The 19,246-nt window shown below is 45.6% G+C and overlaps 1 protein-coding gene across 2 annotated transcripts in view; it reads right to left on the bottom strand.

Annotated features, from left to right (window-relative positions):
- Window positions 1-19,246, bottom strand: part of LOC115085854 (zinc finger protein 11-like) — a 94,192-nt gene that overhangs the window by 48,484 nt on the left and 26,462 nt on the right. Inside the window, exons 4-10 of one of the 2 annotated variants that reach the window (XM_029592360.1) lie at window positions 14,825-15,261; window positions 10,439-10,503; window positions 9,392-9,478; window positions 8,446-8,708; window positions 7,963-8,034; window positions 7,655-7,748; window positions 6,396-6,842 (exon numbers count right to left, since the gene is read on the bottom strand). The exons of the other annotated variant lie outside the window; for it this stretch is intronic. Of the exons in view, the coding sequence (XP_029448220.1) occupies window positions 6,761-6,842; window positions 7,655-7,748; window positions 7,963-8,034; window positions 8,446-8,708; window positions 9,392-9,478; window positions 10,439-10,503; window positions 14,825-15,261 (1,100 nt within the window). The 3' untranslated portion in view covers window positions 6,396-6,760. Of the gene's footprint in view, window positions 1-6,395; window positions 6,843-7,654; window positions 7,749-7,962; window positions 8,035-8,445; window positions 8,709-9,391; window positions 9,479-10,438; window positions 10,504-14,824; window positions 15,262-19,246 lie in introns of those variants that run through there. 2 annotated transcript variants of the gene reach the window in all.

A 19,246-nucleotide genomic window follows, 5' to 3' on the forward strand; every position in this document is an offset into this window, starting at 1 on the left:
TCAACATCTAAACTTTAAACCCCACATCAAAGCTCTTCTAAAGGGAGGTTTCTATAAACTAAACATCCTAAAAAAACTTAAACCCCTCCTCCACACACGATTTCCGGACAGTCATACAGACCACCATGCTCACGAAACTAGACTATTGTAACTCCCTGCTACTAGGACTCCCTGCCACCACCACCAAACCCCTGCAGTTTCTACAAAATTCCATGGCTAGAATTATAACCAGCACTCGGAAAAGGGACCACATCACCCCCATCCTTAAGGACCTGCATTGGCTGCCCATCTCCTTCCGCTCACAATACAAAACCCTCACCATCCTTCACAGCTCCCTACATAAATACAACCACACCTGGCTCGATGAAATGCCTCATTACCGCTCCTCTGACCGCCCCACAAGAACTACCCGTACAGGCACTCTCCACATCCCATCCCTCAAATCAGCACATTCATCTCATACCAGAGGGAGAGCGTTCTCCATCGCTGGCCCCACCCTCTGGAACTCCCTCCCCACCCTCCCTACGCCAAGAGACATCACTCCAAAATTTCAAGAAAGGAGTCAAGACATGGCTTTTCCGACAGGCCTACCCCGACACAAACCAAACTTAAATCCCTCCTCCTCAGCCCCTCCATCAGCCCTTCCCTGCTCGACCATCTCCCCCCTGCTCCCCCTCCAGCCAACCCACCCCTACCCTCCTTCCCTCCTAACTCTCCCAATGACCCTCCGCCTCCTGGCCGCCCCCCTTCCCATTAGTCTACCACTTACCCTTACCCATCCAATTTCCTTTAAATAATCTCTTTCCGAGCGAATTCCCGAGAGAATTCCATCGCCTAGTTAATACTGCAGTCACTCAACTCTTCATTATTTCCCTCTTAAGTTAATGAAACCCGTACGTAAGCTACTGGTATCTTTTCTTAAGTTATTGACTCCTATGCATTTTTTCATCTGTACATAGTTTTCCCTCCATTCCTATTTAATTTGTTTTTTACTTCATCCTCCTTCTACCTTGTCCCCTTCCCATCCCCTCATATTGTTAACTGTTATTGTTACTTATTATTATTAATATTGTTACTGTTATACTGTATTTCCACCTGAGTTCATTGTAAACCGGCATGATGTGCTTCACGAATGTCGGTAAATAAAAGTTAATAAATAAATTAAATAAATAAATAAATAAATAAGTAGTAGTAGTAGCACAGGATAAATATTATACAAGTAGTAGTAGCACAGGATAAAGATCATACAAGAGACTAAATGCTCAGCAGAATCTATATGGGTAGAAATCCCATGTGTGTTGGGTAAGAGTATAGTGATAGGAGTATACTACCGTCTACCTGGACAAAATGCTCAGACAGATGATGAAATGCTAAGAGAAATCAGGGAAGCAAACCAATTTGGCAGTGCAATAATGGAGATTTCAATTACCCTAATATTGACTGGGTAAATGTAACATCAGGACTTGCTAGAGACATAAAGTTCCTGGATGTAATAAATGATTGCTTCATGAAGCAATTGGTTTAGGAACCAACAAGAGAGGGAGCTATTTTAGATTTAATTCTTAGTGGAACGCAAGATTTGGTGAGAGAAGTAACGGTGGTGGGGCCACTTGGCAATAGTGATCATAACATGATCAGATTTAAACTAATAACTGGAAGGGGGACAATAAGTAAATCTGCAGCTCTAACACTAAACATTCAAAAGGGAAACTTTGAGAAAATGAGAAAAATAGTTAGAAAAAAACTGAAAGGTGCAGCTGCAAAGGTTAAAAGTGTTCAACTGGCTTGGACATTGTTTAAAAATACAATCCTAGAGGCGCAGTCCATATGTATTCCGTGCATTAAGAAAGGTGGAAGGAAGGCAAAAAAAAAAGGTTCAAGTCCCGCTGTCGCTCCTTGTGACCTTGGGCAAGTCACTTTACCCTACATTGCCTCAGGTACAAAAACTTAGATTGTAAGCCCTCTGGGGATAGAGAAATACCTACGGTACCTGAATGTAAACCGGTGTGATATCTCAATTGAGATGAATGTCGGTATATAAAAAAAAAAAAAAACGATTACCGACATGGTTAAAAGGTGAGGTGAAAGAGGCTCTTTTAGCCAAAAAAACATCCTTCAAAAATTGGAAGAAGGATCCATCTGAAGAAAATAGGATATAAGATAAGCATTGTCAAGCTAATTGTAAAACATTGATAAGACAGGCGAAGAGAGAATTTGAAATGAAATTGGCCATAGAGGCAAAAACTCATAATAAAAACTTTTTTAAATATATCCGAAGCAAGAAACCTGTGAGGGAGTCGGTTGGACCATTAGATGACAGAGGGGTTAAAGGGGCTCTTAGGGAAGATAAGGACATTGCAGAAAGACTAAATGAATTCTTTGCCTCCTTGTTTACTAATGAGGATGTTGGGGAGATACCAGTTCCGGAAATGGTTTTCAGGGGTGATGAGTCAGACGAACTGAACGAAATCACTGTGAACCTGGAAGATGTAGTAGGCCAGATTGACAAACTAAAGAGTAGCAAATCACCTGGACCAGATGGTATGCATCCTAGGGTTCTGAAGGAACTCAAAAATGAAATTTCTGATCTATTACTTAAAATTTGTAGCCTATCATTAAAATCATCCATTGTACCTGAAGACTGGAGGGTGGCCAATGTAACCCCAATATTTAAGAAAGGCTCCAGGGGTGATCCAGGTAACTATAGACCAGTGAGCCTGACTTCAGTGCCGGGAAAAATAGTGGAAACTATTCTCAAGAACAAAATTGTAAAGCATATAGAAAGACATGATTTAATGGAACATAGTCAACATGGATTTACCCAAGGGAAGTCTTGCCTAACAAATCTGCTTCATTTTTTTGAAGGGGTTAATAAACATGTGGATAAAGGTGAACCGGTAGATGTAGTGTATTTGGATTTTCAGAAGGCGTTTGACAAAGTCCCTCATGAGAGGCTTCTACGAAAACTAAAAAGTCATTGGATAGGAGGCGATGTCCTTTCATGGATTACAAGCTGGTTAAAAGACAGGAAACAGAGAGTAGGATTAAATGGTCAATTTTCTCAGTGGAAAAGGGAAAACAGTGGAGTGCCTCAGGGATCTGTACTTGGACCGGTGCTTTTCAATATATTTATATATAAATGACCTGGAAAGGAATACGACGAGTGAGGTTATCAAATTTGTAGATGATACAAAATTATTCAGAGTAGTTAAATCACAAGCAGACTGTGATACATTGCAGGAGGACCGTACAAGACTTGAAGATTGGGCATCCAAATGGCAGATGAAATTTAATGTGGACAAGTGCAAGGTGATGCATATAGGGAAAAATAACCCTTGCTATAATTACACAATGTTAGGTTCCATATTAGGAGCTACCACCCAGGAAAAAGATCTAGGCATCATAGTGGATAATACTTTAAAATCGTCAGCTCAGTGTGCTGCAGCAGTCAAAAAAGCAAACAGAATGTTAGGAATTATTAGGAAGGGAATGGTTAATAGAATGGAAAATGTCATAATGCCTCTGTATCGCTCCATGGTGAGACCGCACCTTGAATAGTGTGTACAATTCTGGTCGCCACATCTCAAAAAAAGGTGTAGATGGAGAAGGTACAGAGAAGGGCAACCAAAATGATAAAGGGCATAGAATAGCTCCCCTATGAGAAAAGGCTGAAGAGCTTAGGGCTGTTCAGCTTGGAGAAGAGACGGCTGAGGGGGGATATGATAGACATCTTTAAGATCATGAGAGGTCTTGAATGAGTACATGTGACTCGGTTATTTACACTTTCGAATAATAGAAGGACTAGGGGGCATTCCATGAAGTTAGCAAGTAGCACATTTAAGACTAATCGGAGAAAATTCTTTTTCACTCAATGCACAATAAAGCTCTGGAATTTGTTGCCAGAGGATGTGGTTAGTGCAGCACGCGTACATCGTGGGGCTTTCTTAGGGGGGGGCGTGTCGGGGGGGGGGTGTCCCAGCAGGGCGTCATCCGGGGGTGGGGACCGCAGGCGTGGTTCCGACCCGGGGGCATTTTGGGGGCATGGTCGAGGCGTCCAAAACAGCTCCCGGGCCAGGGAATCGCGCAGCTGGCCTCGGACAGGCGTAACTCTTCAAACAAAGGTAGGGGTTTAGATAGGGCTGGGGGGGTGGGTTAGGTAGGGGAAGGTGAGAGGGGGTGGAAGGAAAGTTCCCTCTGATTTCGGAGCGGCCTCTGAGGGAACGGAGGCAGGCTGCGCGGCTCGGCACGCGCAGGCTGCCGATTTTGCACAGCCTTGCGCGCGCCGACCCCGGATTTTAAAGGATACGCGCGGAAAAAAAAGTTGATTGCAATGGTTGAATATATAATGTTAAAGAGGGTTAGTTTTAAGGATGATGATGATAAATTAGGATCATCTTCTTCTCAGTCTCCAACTCCATCCTGCTCAACTGCTTCCACCAGCTGCTCCCCTCCCATGAGAGACCAATCTCATCCCAAGTTTCATGAATTGGGTATCATGTACCAGTCAAGAGCAGCACTTGTTGGCAGAACTGTGAGTGGTACTGACCGCAGCTATACCAAGAAAAGCTTTCAGAAATTCAGGTTAAGAGTTTTCTGTCTGAGCCAATTCAGAGAATGGTCTCAGATCCCTTGAGATATTGGGCATATAAAGCTTCAATGGGGCCTGATCTTGCCATAGTAGCACAGCACTTTCTTTCCTACCCATCAACCAGTGTGCAAAGTGAAAGAGTATTTTCAATAACAAGGAACATTGTGAGTTCACACCATGCACATTTGTCTCCAGACTTAATAGAGCAATTGGTTTTCATCAAAATGAACTTTCCACTGCTTTGGTATCCGGACGTTCCTTGTGACTGGGATGAGGAGTGAGCCTCTTGTCTAGGCCCGGGATGCAAGGTCAGGGGCTGGAAGAGAGGTTTTGCTCTGAGCAGCTGTGCTCCCCGCACCGCCCGCTGGGGCATCCAGTACCACACTGCCGCTGCTGCCTCTTGTGGCCCCCAGAAGAAGCTAGTCGGGGAGTCACAACACAACACATGAGTGCTCCGTCCTGCTGAGTCCCCGACACCGCCCACTGGGGCGCATTACAGCCTGCCAGGAGTGAGCGCTGCTCCTGCCTGCCTCCTGTCCAGGCCCGAGATGCAAGGTTGAGGGCTGGATGAGAGGCTTTGCTCTATGCAGCTGTGCTCCCCGCACCGCCCGCTGGGGCACCCGGCAGTGCCACTACCACCACACTGCTGCTGCTGCCTCTTGTGGCCCCAAGAAGCCAGTCCGAGAGTCACAACACATGAACGCTCCATCCTGCTGCATCCTGGACACCGCCCGCTGGGTGCACTATAGCCTGCCAGCTCTCGCTCCCACAGACACAAAATGTACACACAGGCTTCTCACTCCCAGACTCTCTCTCCCACAGACACAACATGGCACGCACACACAGGCTTCTCACTTCCAGACACAACACGGCACACACACACAGGCTTCTCACTCCCAGGCTCTCTCTCCCACAAACAACACGGCACGCACACACAGGCTTCTCACTCCCAGGTTCTCTCCCCCACAGTTACAACATGCACAAACAGGCTTCTCACTCCCAGGCCTCTGCCTCCTTTCCTCCAGTGTCCACCTCCGAGGCAGACAGGTCCCCACTAGGTTTCTCTGCCTCAGTGTCCACCTCCGAGGCATGAGTCTCAAGACTCATTTACAAAACAAAAATAATTGTTCTTAACTCTCTGCTTCAACGGCAGGGGGAATGAAGAAAAGTGGATCTATATACAGACAACCAACAAGGATTGAATTACATAGTCGGGGTAAACAAGCCTGGGTGTAGCTTGCTTATTGTGGCGGTTACTACCCCTAACTAATTAAGCTAGATATTTCATTTAGATGCAGCTCCAACACTGCTCTCTACATTAATGGTGGGGGTGGGAAGGGTAATAGAACCAAAAGGTTACTAAGAGCCAAGAGAAACAGAGAAGTATGAAAAAAAAGAGAGTGTGAAACTAGCTGGGCAGACTGGATGGGCCGTTTGGTCTTCTTCTGCCGTCATTTCTATGTTTCTATATTGGCGCTACTGCTCACAAGTATACAACTTGTGCTAATTCAACCAGACTGAATGTTTTATGAAAGTGTATGAGTGAGTGCCATACTAGTAAAAAACAGTGAAATTTGTTGAATTATAATACGTACGTCTGCTCTCTTTAATTTAGTACCATACCATTTAATTTAGGAATAATTATTATTAATAAGTTAAATAACTTTTTTTTAATAGTATAGTAATAAATAAATACTGAAAGACATCTATAAACGTAATCAAACACACTGGACAGTTTCTCACATTAGAAGAATTCTCAGTCCACTAATATTTCTAAAATTACAAAAATAAACACTTTTTTGAACAAAACCTTTTTATTCAGACATTTTGTTTAAACAAGTATTACAAATAAAATATATATATTTTTTTCTATAAATTAAAAAAAAAAATGAGTGGAGTCTTCCCGGTGAGGGCTGAACGTGATGCGAATTTCATCCTTTCACAGGGTCATGTAGAGAGGAGGGTGGTGACCCAGGAGGATCCTGCTCTGGAGCAGAGGGCACTGGCATCTCCTCCTCACGAGATGCCATTGCCCTCTGCTCCTGAAAGGCCTCCACCAGGGCTGACAACATCCTCTCCACATCTTCACAATGAGCATCTAATTTAGCCCTGATCTGCCATACTCCCTGCAGGATCTCCTCCAGCTTGGCAAACTGTGCAGGGCATGCACAGCTAGGAGGAGATCCTGGAGGAAGTACGGCAGAACTGGGGCTGGGCTGGGCTGGTGTTGCTGCTGCTGTTGCCTCTTCTTGCCCTGTAAAGAAATGTAAAAAAAAAAAATTCAACATGAGACATAGAACAATACATACATGGCAAATAAATATGCAAATACTGGATGCTCGCGAGCAAGTTTAAAAAATCTACCCCTTGGTTTACTAACCTAGAGGGTTTTAGGAAAATGAGGAGTCCATATCAGGGGAGGGGGCGGGAGGGGGAGAGCGGAGGGATATCAATCTAGATAGATTAGAGACATAGAACAAAGTGGCTACTAGTGGCTAGCTATGCCTCTGTTATATCCCACTACCCTAACAATATGTTGGTTACAATAAAAATATACACACAATATATACAATACAGATTAAAATAAAAATATGCACACCCTGGAGTGTGTGTTGTGTCTGCAGAAACACTTCGATGCCAAAAATACATATATGTCAAATAAAGACGCAAATACTGGACGCGCGCGAGCAAGTTTATAAAATCTACCCCTTGGTTTACTAACCTAGAGGGTTTTAGGAAAATGAGGAGTCCATAACAGGGGAGAGGGAGAGCAGAGGGATATCAATCTAGATAGATTAGAGATAGTACATAATACATCATTTGAAGGATTGGAAGGAGAAATAAAGGAGTCTCTCTCAAGTTAGACAGAATATGATGGTACACTACACTACAAATCTCTTCTTCTTTCTCCTTCCATTCCTTAGTTTACTCTCGTAATCTCTCAGTGTCATTATACTATATACAAATACATACATACATCTATCCTAGCCACTATAACTGACTGATCTCAAAAAATGATTCTGGTTTCAGCCTCAGACAGATATATTACTGGTCCAAATATGTTACCTGGCCCACTGGCTGCTGGTGCCTCCGTCCCTCGTCTGATGGCAGCTCCTGCTAGGCCCAGGAAGCCCCGCCTCGTCCCTGCCGGTGTGTGATTCTGTACAAGACAGATCAAAATTCAGAGAACAATAGTTAAAATGGTAAAAACAGGAATTAAATCAGCCACAAGCATTCATTCACTGTTATAATAAACAAACATAATTAAACACAAATTAAATTCCATTATAATTAAAATTTAGTACAGCAGCAACAACAAACTTATTGAATGAATAATATTTGTGTACTTGTGTAGTATTCTGAAAACAACCTACCAGGCAAGGGACGGGAGAGAGTTCTGCGGACCTCCTCGAGCCGCCTACCCTCGTGAAGTCTCAAATGACGAGCTGAGAATTAGAGGGATAAAAGAAAAAGAATAACATTGACCTACTAGGTTATTTTTTATGCAACACAGAAAAGTTAATAATAATAAAATACTATTTTATATTTAGTTATCTTTCAATGTGGCATTCAAAATCGCAAATACCACATTTGAAAATTATAAATATAATATTAATACCCTCAGAAAACTTTGTTTCTTTTGTAGTATAGTTAGTAAGTATTAATACTAGTATAGGGTGGGTACTACTACTACTTCTCTTCTTCTAAAATAAAATATATTATTTTATTTTAAATTATTACTGTACTTATAACTTTATATAACTCACTCTATGCTGCTACTACTATTACTCTATTCAATTTTCAAGTACAAAATATAAATAATAATTCATAATATGCACAACATTATTATCTCTCACCTTTCTTTTTGAGATCTTCGATCTCACGAGGGTAAGAGGCTCGCCGGCAGAACTCCTCCTGGAGAGAGGCCCAGGCTGCAGACTCCCTTCGCAGGTTCGGCCTGCAGCCTGGGGGGGTGTACAGGTTCCTCTCATCCAGGAGGATGAGCCGGGCCAGGAGGTCCACATCAGCCTCCGTAAAGCGGGGCTTCCTGGACCTTCCTCTCGCCTTAGCTGCCACCTTCGAGGAGGACGGTGGTGGTGACTCCCTCTCACGTTCCATCCTACCATGAGGAAATAAAAAAGACGATGAAAAAAATGTATGTGCTTTAGGACAGCTGTCTGTTCAGAAGCTCACACCTTAAGGCAGGGAGCTGTCTCACCCGTCACCCAGGGAGAGAGCTGTCTCACCCATCACCCAGGGAGGGAGCTGTCTCACCCGTCACCCAGGGAGCGAGCTGTCTCACCCGTCACCCAGGGAAGGAGCTGTCTCACCCGTCACGATCCTCCCCCCCTCACCCACACACCATTCACTGGCTGGTAAATGGGGGAGGGGAGGGGGTGACGGACCAGGCAGTTCCCCGTCTCTGAAGGACAGCTGACAAAACTGGTGAGAAAACTGTGGCCAGGCTGTCAGTCTCTGTGTTAAAACTTTTTTTTTTTCACTAAAGTAGCATAAAATAAAATGAAGTACATTGTGTGTTAAACTTTTTATTTCCCCTAATGTAACTTAACTTAAAATGAAATAAACTACTTCATTTAATATTATTTTTATATTTTATGCTACTTTAGTGAAAAAAAAAACTAAATAAATTTAGTGAAAAAAAAAATGTAAACTGTGGTCACAGTTTTCTGTTTTTATTATGTAAAGCAAACTCGCTTTACTTTACATAAAATAAAGAGCATTAACTAACTAACAATAGAAAACTAACTATAGAAAAACTAAAACAAAACCTTATATACTTACAGGGGTAGAACCTGACAGGCGCTCTGCTCTCTCTGCTGATGTGCTGTCACTGTAGTGCTGCTGCCTGCTGATGCTCTGGTTGCGCTCCTGGAAAAGTTAGTGCGCAATTTGAAGAAGCAAAATGGCCCTTGGGGACACCATCGAGCACACGCAGCTTAGTGCGCACTGCCTGGCCCATCACCCCCTCCCCTCCCCCATGTCCCAGCCAGTGAATGGTGTGTGGGTGAGGGGGGGGGAGGATCGTGATGGGTGAGACAGCTCCCTGCATTAAGGTGAGAGCTTCTGAACAATATTTCAAATAATATTCTTTACTGAGGAATCCCCGATGAAACCTGACTACAAACTAACTAACACCAAACCAAACTTTTCACCCTAGGAATCCCAGAGGCTGTGGCTTCTGCACATGCACCATCTGCTGGAGACAGAGTAAGACTGAGAGGCTGTGGGTGGCACCCTGCTATATGTGGCGGAGCCCGTCAAATCTTGCTCTGTCTCCATCTGCTGGTGCGGAGGCACAACTCAGGTGTCTGGACTGATCCGGGTATGTACAGGGAACTGTCTGTTCAGAAGCTCACACCTTAATGCAGGGAGGGAGCTGTCTCACCCGTCACGATCCTCCCCCACCCACACACACACACCATTCACTGGCTGGTATATGGGGAGGGGAGGGGGTGAAGGACCAGGCAGTTCCCCCTCTTGAAGGACAGCTGACAAAACTGGTGAGAACTGTGGCCAGATTGTCACTAAAGTAGCATAAAATAAAATTAAGTACGTTGTGTGTTAAACTTTTTATTTCCCCTAATGTAACTTAACTTAAAATGAAATAAAGTACTTCATTTAATATTATTTTTACATTTTATGCTGCTTTAGCGAAAAAGAAACTAAATAAATTTAGTGAAAAAAAAATGTAAACTGTGGTCACAGTTTTCTGTTTCTATTATTTAAAGTAAACTCGCTTTACTTTACACAAAATAAAGTGCATTAACAATATAACTAGCTATAGAAAACTAACTATAGAAAAACTAAAACAAAACCTTATATACTTACAGTGGTAGAATGTGACAGGCGCTCTGCTCTCTCTGCTGCTGCCTGCTGATACTCTGGCTGCACTCCTGGAAAAGTTAGTGCACAATGAAGAAGCAAATGGCCCCTGGGGACACCGTCGAGCATGAGCGGTCTAGTGCGCACTACCTCCGAATAGGCAGTGCACACTAATTCACCGCTCGCTAAACCTTGCTGCGTGCGCACTGATTAATGAGTAGTGTGTGCTACCCTCGGTTGGATAGCGTGCACTAAATGAAGGTACCGCGCACTAATCACCGCTTAGTGCGTCGTAACTTCAATTAGTGCTCGCTAACCAAGCAATGTTAAAAAAATGCTACTTAAAAATTAAAAATTATCAATTCCATGGAGTTCGTTAGCTAGAGATGGAGAGAACCAATGGGAACGCAGAACCATATCTCTAGCTAACGAACTCCTCGTGGAATTGATACTTTTTAATTTTTAAGTAGCATTTTTATAGTGCGCACTAAAGGAAAATAGGGTCTTACCTGACAATTTTCGTTCCTGTAGTACCATGGACCAGTCCAGACTCCTGGGTTTTGCCTCCCCTCCAGCAGATGGAGACAGAGAAGTTTTGACAGACTCTGTATACCAGGGTGCCTCCCACAGCCTGCCAGTATTACTCAATGTCAAAGCAGAATGGTTCAACACCAAACTAACTATATACAGGAACCTTAAACTCAAAACCGGATCACAAACCACAACTGTGATCCAAACCCGTTAAAATTTGATCTTCAGACCCAAACGAAACAAATATCGACTGAGCGGACTCTCCATTGCCTTGATGCTTACAATGGGTGAGTCTCTGGACTGATCCGTGGTACTACAGGAACGAAAATTATCAGGTAAGACCCAATTTTCCTTTCCCTGTACGTACCGGGATCAGTCCAGACTCCTGGGATGTACCAGAGCTGACTTACCTAGGGTGGGACCCGGAGAGTCCCGCTCGGAGCACTCCTCCAAATCCCCGGAATCCGGAGCTTGGACATCTAGCCGGTAATGTCTCGCAAATGTGTGTAAAGACTTCCACGTAGCTGCTCTACAAATCTCTTGAGGTGAAATGTGCTGGCATTCCACCCAGGACGCCGCTTGCACCCTTGTAGAGTGCGCCCGAACATCCACTGGCGAAGGCTTCCCCAGCATCAAATAAGCTGAGTTGATAGCCTCCTTCAGCCAGCGAGCTATCGTAGTCTTAGAAGCCATATTGCCTCTCTTTGGACCACTTTATTCTCTCCCAGAGACTGAATCAAGTCCTCCAGCTGTTTACCAAAAAGCAGCTTACCCTTAAAAGGCAAAGAGCGGAGCTTAGCCTTGGACGAAACATCCGTCGACCAATTTCTCTACCACAGGAGCCTGCGTGTTGACACGGCGGACACCATGGTTCTGGCCGAGGCCCGCAACAGGTCATGAAGCGCATCCGCACTGTAAAGGACCACCGCTTCCAACCGACCCGCTTGGAGAGTCTCACCCTCCGAAAAGTCTTCATTGGCCTGCAGCTGCTGAACCCAGCGTAGGCCCGTTCGAAAAGCAAAATTGCTGCATATGGCGGCCCGCACTGCCAACGCAGACACTTCAAAAATCTTCTTGAGCTGAAGTTCCAATTTTCTATCCTGGAGGTCCTTGAAGGCCGTCGCCCCGGTGACCGGGATTGTGGTTTTCTTGGTGACCGCCGACACTGCAGCATCTACCTTGGGAACTCGTAACAGCTCCAAAGCTTCCTCTGGCAGATGAAAAAGCTTGTCCATGACCTTACTCACCTTCAACCCGAGGTCTGGGGTATCCCATTCCCAGAACAGCAAATCCGTGGCGGAGAAATGAAACGGAAATGAAGTAGTAGGGCCCATCAGGCCCAATAAAACAGGATGAGGATTAGAAGCCAAGATGTCCAAATTTCAATCCTTTATTGGAGAATTAAAATCTTAAAAAAAGCCCGACTCAGGCCGAGTTTCGCCCTCTCTCAAAGGGGCTGCATCAGGGGCTCTGTTACATCAAATTAAAATTCATATTTGCACATATGGAGTGTAAAAAGATGCATCGTATGGTCTCTAAACAGAAGTGTCATTAAACATATGACTGTGTTCAATGTATTACGGTCAAATGTCATTCATTGGTAGACACATGACCTGCATACCATTAGTGAAATTGCAGCAAGTCTCGTATCATCACTGTGCGCATTCAGATACACTCAAAAAAAAAATTTCACTAATGGTATGCAGGTCATGTGTCTACCAATGAATGACATTTGACCGTAATACATTGAACACAGTCATATGTTTAATGACACTTCTGTTTAGAGACCATACGATGCATCTTTTTACACTCCATATGTGCAAATATGAATTTTAATTTGATGTAACAGAGCCCCTTTGAGAGAGGGCGAAACTCGGCCTGAGTCGGGCTTTTTTAAGATTTTAATCCTCCAATAAAGGATTGAAATTTGGACATCTTGGCTTCTAATCCTCATCTTGTTGCCCCCACGGCTTTGTTAGATAGCCTTCCTTGCTGCTTTCTTAACCCAATAAAACAGGATCCATAGTTCCCTGTTTAGCGGCTTCCGGCGGCACTTCAAGGCCTAACTCCCCCAAAATAAAGGGGATGAGCGGCCCCAGTTCCTCTCTTCTGAAGAGACGGACCACTTTCAGGTCCGTCCCCCTCAACGACCTGAGCCCCATGGACTGCGTCCGCTTGCTGGTCTGGATCTCCATCCACCCCCGTCGGGGGTTTGGACTGTGCATCCTGGTCCTCTGAGGTATCCGAATCCGTCTGATGACCCCCAGTTCTCAACTGCCGCAGCACCTTAGCCAGACCAGGACCCACTTTGTCCACGCCCCGGCTCCCCTTAGACCTGGCCTGTTTGTGAGCTACTTTATGGGGAGTACTGGAAGGTACACCCTCCTCAACTTGCTTCTTGCCAGCCTTTTTGGTTCTAAAGGCTTTATGCATAAGCAAAACAAACTCTGAAGAAAAAGAAGAGGAAGAGGAGGAATCCTCAGGGCCCTCATCTGTACCAGTGGAGTCTTGGTCTGCCTCCTCTGCTCCCCTGGCGAAGAGCTGTTGCGGGGATAAATCGGGAGGAGAAATCCCCTCCCCCCTTGTGGCCCCTGTGGCTCCCCTGCCTGTGCTCAAAATGGCCGCCGTTCCCGCACTCCGCGGGAACAGATCAGCTGAGGCCACCTGAGATACAGGAGGCCTCGAGGAAGCCATGCGCATCGACTGCCGACCCTCCCGGGGCAAAACGGAGGGTTCCTCCCCCTCCTCGGGGATGCAAGAGGAGCAGAGCCCACCGCGCGCGCCGAGCCACACACTCAGCATGCCGAGGCCCAGGGCATGACAGCCGTCTGAACCGAAACAAAAGCAGCGCACCAGAAGTGGCAAATCTTGGAAAAAACTGGAGCAACAGTAAGAAGAAGGGAAGGGAGAGTCAGTGCGGCAGAAAAAAAACAACACTTTTTTTTTTTTATATAGTTACCCCCAGGCCAGCACGGCAGACCTCTTGTGCCTCAGTTCCTTCTGGGGGGAGTGAGCCGGACTCTCCGGTATCACCCCCAGAGCTGCTCTGTCCTTGGTACTCGGGCCCTCGACCCCTACCAGCAGTTGCCTGCTATCCGCGAGGGGGATAGTCCCCTCAGGACCTCACAACCCTCCGGGCGGCTTGAGATTCCAACTTTAAGATTTTCTTTTCTTTTTTTTTTTTTTCTCAAACCAACTTTAACATTAACAAATCTCTCTGTCTACTGTCCTAACTCAATCAAAACTCCTTTCTTTAGCTAACTCCCGATCAAACCAGACTGTGGGCTTTGCACCTCAACCATCTGCTGGAGACAGAGGAATACTGGCAGACTGTGGGTGGCACCCTGGTATATATGGCAGAGCCTGTCAAATCTTGCTCTGTCTCCATCTGCTGGTGCGGAGGCAAAACCCAGGAGTCTGGACTGATCCTGGTACGTACAGGGAATGCGCATTAACACAAACTGGTTGCTGCTTCCTCCTTGCCCATTAGTGCGCAATAACATACTTTGTAAAAAAAATTGCCGGGGGAAAAAAAAAATGAACCGCGGGAAACCGAAATTTCCCGCGGAGCGGCGGATCCGAAGCCCAAACCGAAATGTTTAAACGAAGCACATCTCTAATCTTTTTATGTTTTTTCAGCTCATCCTGACCATTGAAGGTATTATCACTCTCATTATGTTTAAATGATTCTTCTCCTGTGTGAGTTTTTGGGTGATTTTTCAGTTGTAATGGAGAAATGAAGCTTTTATTGCACTTACTACATGGAAAAGTTTTCTCGCTTCTATGATTTTTCTGGTGAGCTTTTAATATTACTTTTTTATCAAAACCTTTTCCACATTCACTGCATGAAAAGGGTTTTACCTCAGCATGCACTCTCATTTGTTGTTTTAGGCTGAAGCTTTCCACGCATTCAGTGCTAAGAAAGGATCTCTCTCTGGTAAGATTACTCAGGTGTTTTGTAATAGATTCTTTGAGCTTGAAGTTTTTCCCACTTTCAGTACACTGGTGTGATTTCAGAGATCTCTGATCCTTGTAGCAGTTCCCACATTCATTACATTTAGACTGCTCCATAGATTTGGAGGTATCACTGGTTCTTTCCCCACAGGGAGTCACATTATCAGCAGAGTCTCCTGCTGGGTTTCTCAGACTCTCCTCTGGTTTACATCGAATCCAGCTGTTTGCCTCCCAGTCACAACACAGGCAGGTATCCCTTCTCTCTTCTTCTGATAGAGTTTCAGTCACTTCCCGATGCTCTTCAGGATGCGTCTCCTTATGTCTTCTCTTGAAGTCATCAATTTCTGGATAAGAAAATAAAGAACAGACATTACTTGATGTGAGGGAGACTCATAGTGATGATAGTCAGGGTTTTCTCAGCAATAACACACCTCAGAGGGTAGAGGGGTGGTAGCATCCCTGTCAACCCTACTAAACTTTAATATCCCTACTCCGTGGACTTCTTTTTCTAGTTGAGGATGGTCTGACGTTCCAACCTCTGGGAGGGAAGCAGCTGCAGCTGAATGTTAAATTGATCTGAGACTGCGTCAGTATCTGCTCTGCTTTTAGGCCCTGCACTGGGCCCATCCCCCTCCTGGATTCTATATGGGAGGTGGGGCCTGAAAGCAGAGCAGATGCTGACTCAGTCTCACCCGGCTCTTTAACATTTGGATTTCTCTCCAGAGATTATGCCTTGGGTCAGACCCAACTGTAGGAAAAAAAAATAAAGGCTGCAGGTCAGGGTTGAGGGTGGGACTTAGAAAGAGGATCTGCTGGCTGGGATGCAGTGCAGTGGGTGCAGCTGCAGAGCAGGTCTTGCTTCATCCTTGTCCTCCTGCAGGGTTGAGGGTGGGACTTAGGAAGAGGATCTGCTGGCCAGGATGCAGTGCGGTGGGTGCAGCTGCGGAGCAGGTCTTGCTTCCTCCTTGTCCTCCTGCAGGGTTCAGGGTGGGACTTAGGAAGAGGATCTGCTGGCCGGGATGCAGGATGCAGTGCAGTGGGTGCAGCTGCAGAGCAGGTCTTGCTTCCTCCTTGTCCTCCTGCAGGGTTGAGGATGGGACTTAGGAAGAGGATCTGCTGGCTGGGATGCAGGATGCAGTGCAGTGGGTGCAGCTGCAGATCAGATCTTGCTTCCTCCTTGTCCTCCTGCAGGGTTGAGGATGGGACTTAGGAAGAGGATCTGCTGGCTGGGATGCAGAGTGCAGTGCAGTGGGTGCAGCTGCAGATCAGATCTTGCTTCCTCCTTGTCCTCCTGCAGGGTTGAGGATGGGACTTAGGAAGAGGATCTGCTGGCTGGGATGCAGAGTGCAGTGCAGTGGGTGCAGCTGCAGAGCAGATCTTGCTTCCTCCTTGTCCTCCTGCAGGGTTGAGGGTGGGACTTAGGAAGAGGATCTGCTGGCTGGGATGCAGTGCAGTGGGTGCAGCTGCAGAGCAGGTCTTGCTTCCTCCTTGTCCTCCTGCAGGGTTGAGGGTGGGACTTAGGAAGAGGATCTGCTGGCTGGGGTGCAGGATGCAGTGCGGTGGATGCAGCTGCAGAGCAGGTCTTGCTTCCTCCTTGTCCTCCTGCAGGGCTGAGGGTGGGACTTAGGAAGAGGATCTGCTGGCTGGGATGCAGGATGCAGTGCAGTGGGTGCAGCTGCAGAGCAGGTCTTGCTTCCTCCTTGTCCTCCTGCAGGGCTGAGGGTGGGACTTAGGAAGAGGATCTGCTGGCTGGGATGCAGGATGCAGTGCAGTGGGTGCAGCTGCAGAGCAGGTCTTGCTTTCTTTTTTTTTTTTAATTCTTTCTTTATTGCTTTTAAAATAACAACCAATATCCTTAATAATTGTAATATCGCAATAACTGTCTTATGTCTCATGTTTACATAACTAGGAAATTATATAAACAAAATCTTAAACAATCTGTCAGTTACTTCTAAATAGGTAAAGCAAAGTGAAATCTATTTAATAATAAGCAGTGGGTGCAGCTGCAGACCAGGTCGTGCTTTCTTCTTCTCCTCCTGCTATCTCCATCACTCTGCAGAGCGGCAGAAATGCTGCCAGGGACCAGTGCCAGCCCATGGAGTAATGGCTGAGAAACACTGCTGGGCCTCAGGAGGCTGAAGTTGAGGACTGGACATTTTTTACACATTCAGTTGTATAAAAACCATAGAACATTGTTTAATATAACTCATCTGGCTTAACAGAATTTAATTATAGACCACCTATTGATGTGGATGCATTTAAGGAGGAATGCAATGCAAGGAAACAGATGATTAATTATAACTCTTAAGGCGTAATCTGTCATCAACCTTAAATTCATGGAAGCAAGCCAAGAGATCATATCAGTCCCATCTTAGCTAGCTTATACTGGGTACCGATTGCTCAGCGGACACAATATAAAACTGCAATGCTGACTTTTAAGTTGATCTCATCCGATAAATCGCCTTGGCCAAATGCATTAGACTCTATTGGCCAACAAGGGTCTTGAGATGACAAGAAAGAGGGTTACTGGATGTACCTTCAGCGTATTGGGCTCATTTGTCTGTAACCAGAAGATACTTCTTCTCTGCAGCTGCTGCAACTTTTTGCAATAAACGACCAGAAGAAATCAGGCAATGGGACAGTGTTAAAACTTTTAAGTCATTGTGTAAGGTGGGGTTTTTTTGCTTTAGCGGGCTTTTTCTGAGTTGTTCATAAGTTTCAGGATTTTTACCAAGCTGGTTTGGGTGTAACATAATCTATTATTTTATAAAATAATATTTATTGTAACTCCACCAGGCTAGTTGATGTTTTCAGGTTATTGTAATTTTCTTTCATGTTTTTATAGTATGATGCTATTATGTTATTTATTAGGTAAGTTTTATTATGTGTATTGCCTAGTATTTTCTTAGGCAATTAAGAAAAGTTAATAAATATGCCACCCGCCTCGTGTCACAAGAACAAAGTGGCAAAAAATCAAAATATATCTATACCAACAACGTCTTAAGTAATCCCCCATCAAAAAACGATAGACAGAAAATAAAGCACCTCCCCCTCATACAGAAACAAAGTATGACCATCAAGCTCAAAAGCATAGGGCCGGCTTTTAAAAGGGTTACGCGCATAAGGTACGCGCGTAACCCTTTTAAAATGCCCCTGCGCGCGCCGAGCCTATACTGCATAGGCTTCCAGCGCGCGCAAAGCCCCGGGACGCGCGTAAGTCCCGCGGCTTTCTTGGGGTGGGCGTGTCGGGGGGTGTGACGCGGTCGGCGCCGTGGGCGTGGTTTCGGCCCGGGGGCGTTCCGGGGGCGTGGCCGCGGCCTCCGGACCAGCCCCCGGACCGGAACATGGTGAGCGGCAGCCGGCTCGGCGCGCACAAATTTACGCCTGCTTCGAGCAGGTGTAACTTGTGCGACAAAGGTAGGGGGGGTTTAGATAGGGCCAGGGGGGTGGGTTAGGTAGGGGAAGGGAGGGGAAGGTGGGGGGAGGCCGAAGGAAAGTTCCCTCCGAGGCCGCTCCGATTTCGGAGCGGCCTTGGAGGGAACAGGCAGCTCGTGCAGGGCTCGGCGCGCGCAAGTTGCACAAATGTGCACCCCCTTGCGCGCACCGATCCCGGATTTTAGAGGATACGCGCGGCTACGCGCGTATCTGGTAAAATCCGGCGTACTTTTGTTTGCGCCTGGTGTGCGAACAAAAGTACACGCGCGCGCTATATTTTAAAATATACCCCATAATGTATAATTTTTAAAAAAAACGAAGGTTACACAAAAACAAAGAAAAAGCAAATGAATAAAAGATAAAAATAAACCCCTAATACAGGACAAGCTGTATCTTGCCAAAAGTATCTAGAAAAGGCTCCCAAATTTTCCAAACATCAGGATAAGAATCCCAAACCAGATGCATTAACTGCTCCAATGCATACATTTTCCATCAACAACGAAGGTTTGCATGATGAATTCCAGTGCAAAGCAACAAGGCACCGAGCCGCCATTATCCTATGGATAATTAACGTAGAATGCCTAACGGCATCGACGAAATAAGCCTTTACGTTATAACTTAATGCTACCACTGGATCCAGGGGGATTTTTACCTTGGTAATCTTATAAATCCAGAGAGGAAAGACCTAATACACGCTGAACACTCGAGGAAAGCTTCCTCTTTGTGTGCGCTGGTCTCCGCACTGACCGTGGATCGACCGGGACCGAAAGTGCCCCTCGCCTGCTGCCTTCTCTGCTAAACAGGCTTTGTGATATTAATACAACAAACTCCATGGAAAAAGACCGTGAGGGCTCATGAACCGGATTGGGAGGAAAATCGTCCCAGTCAGAGCCT

This window comes from Rhinatrema bivittatum, chromosome 2 (genome assembly GCF_901001135.1).
Source record: "Rhinatrema bivittatum chromosome 2, aRhiBiv1.1, whole genome shotgun sequence".
Taxonomy (NCBI): domain Eukaryota; kingdom Metazoa; phylum Chordata; class Amphibia; order Gymnophiona; family Rhinatrematidae; genus Rhinatrema; species Rhinatrema bivittatum.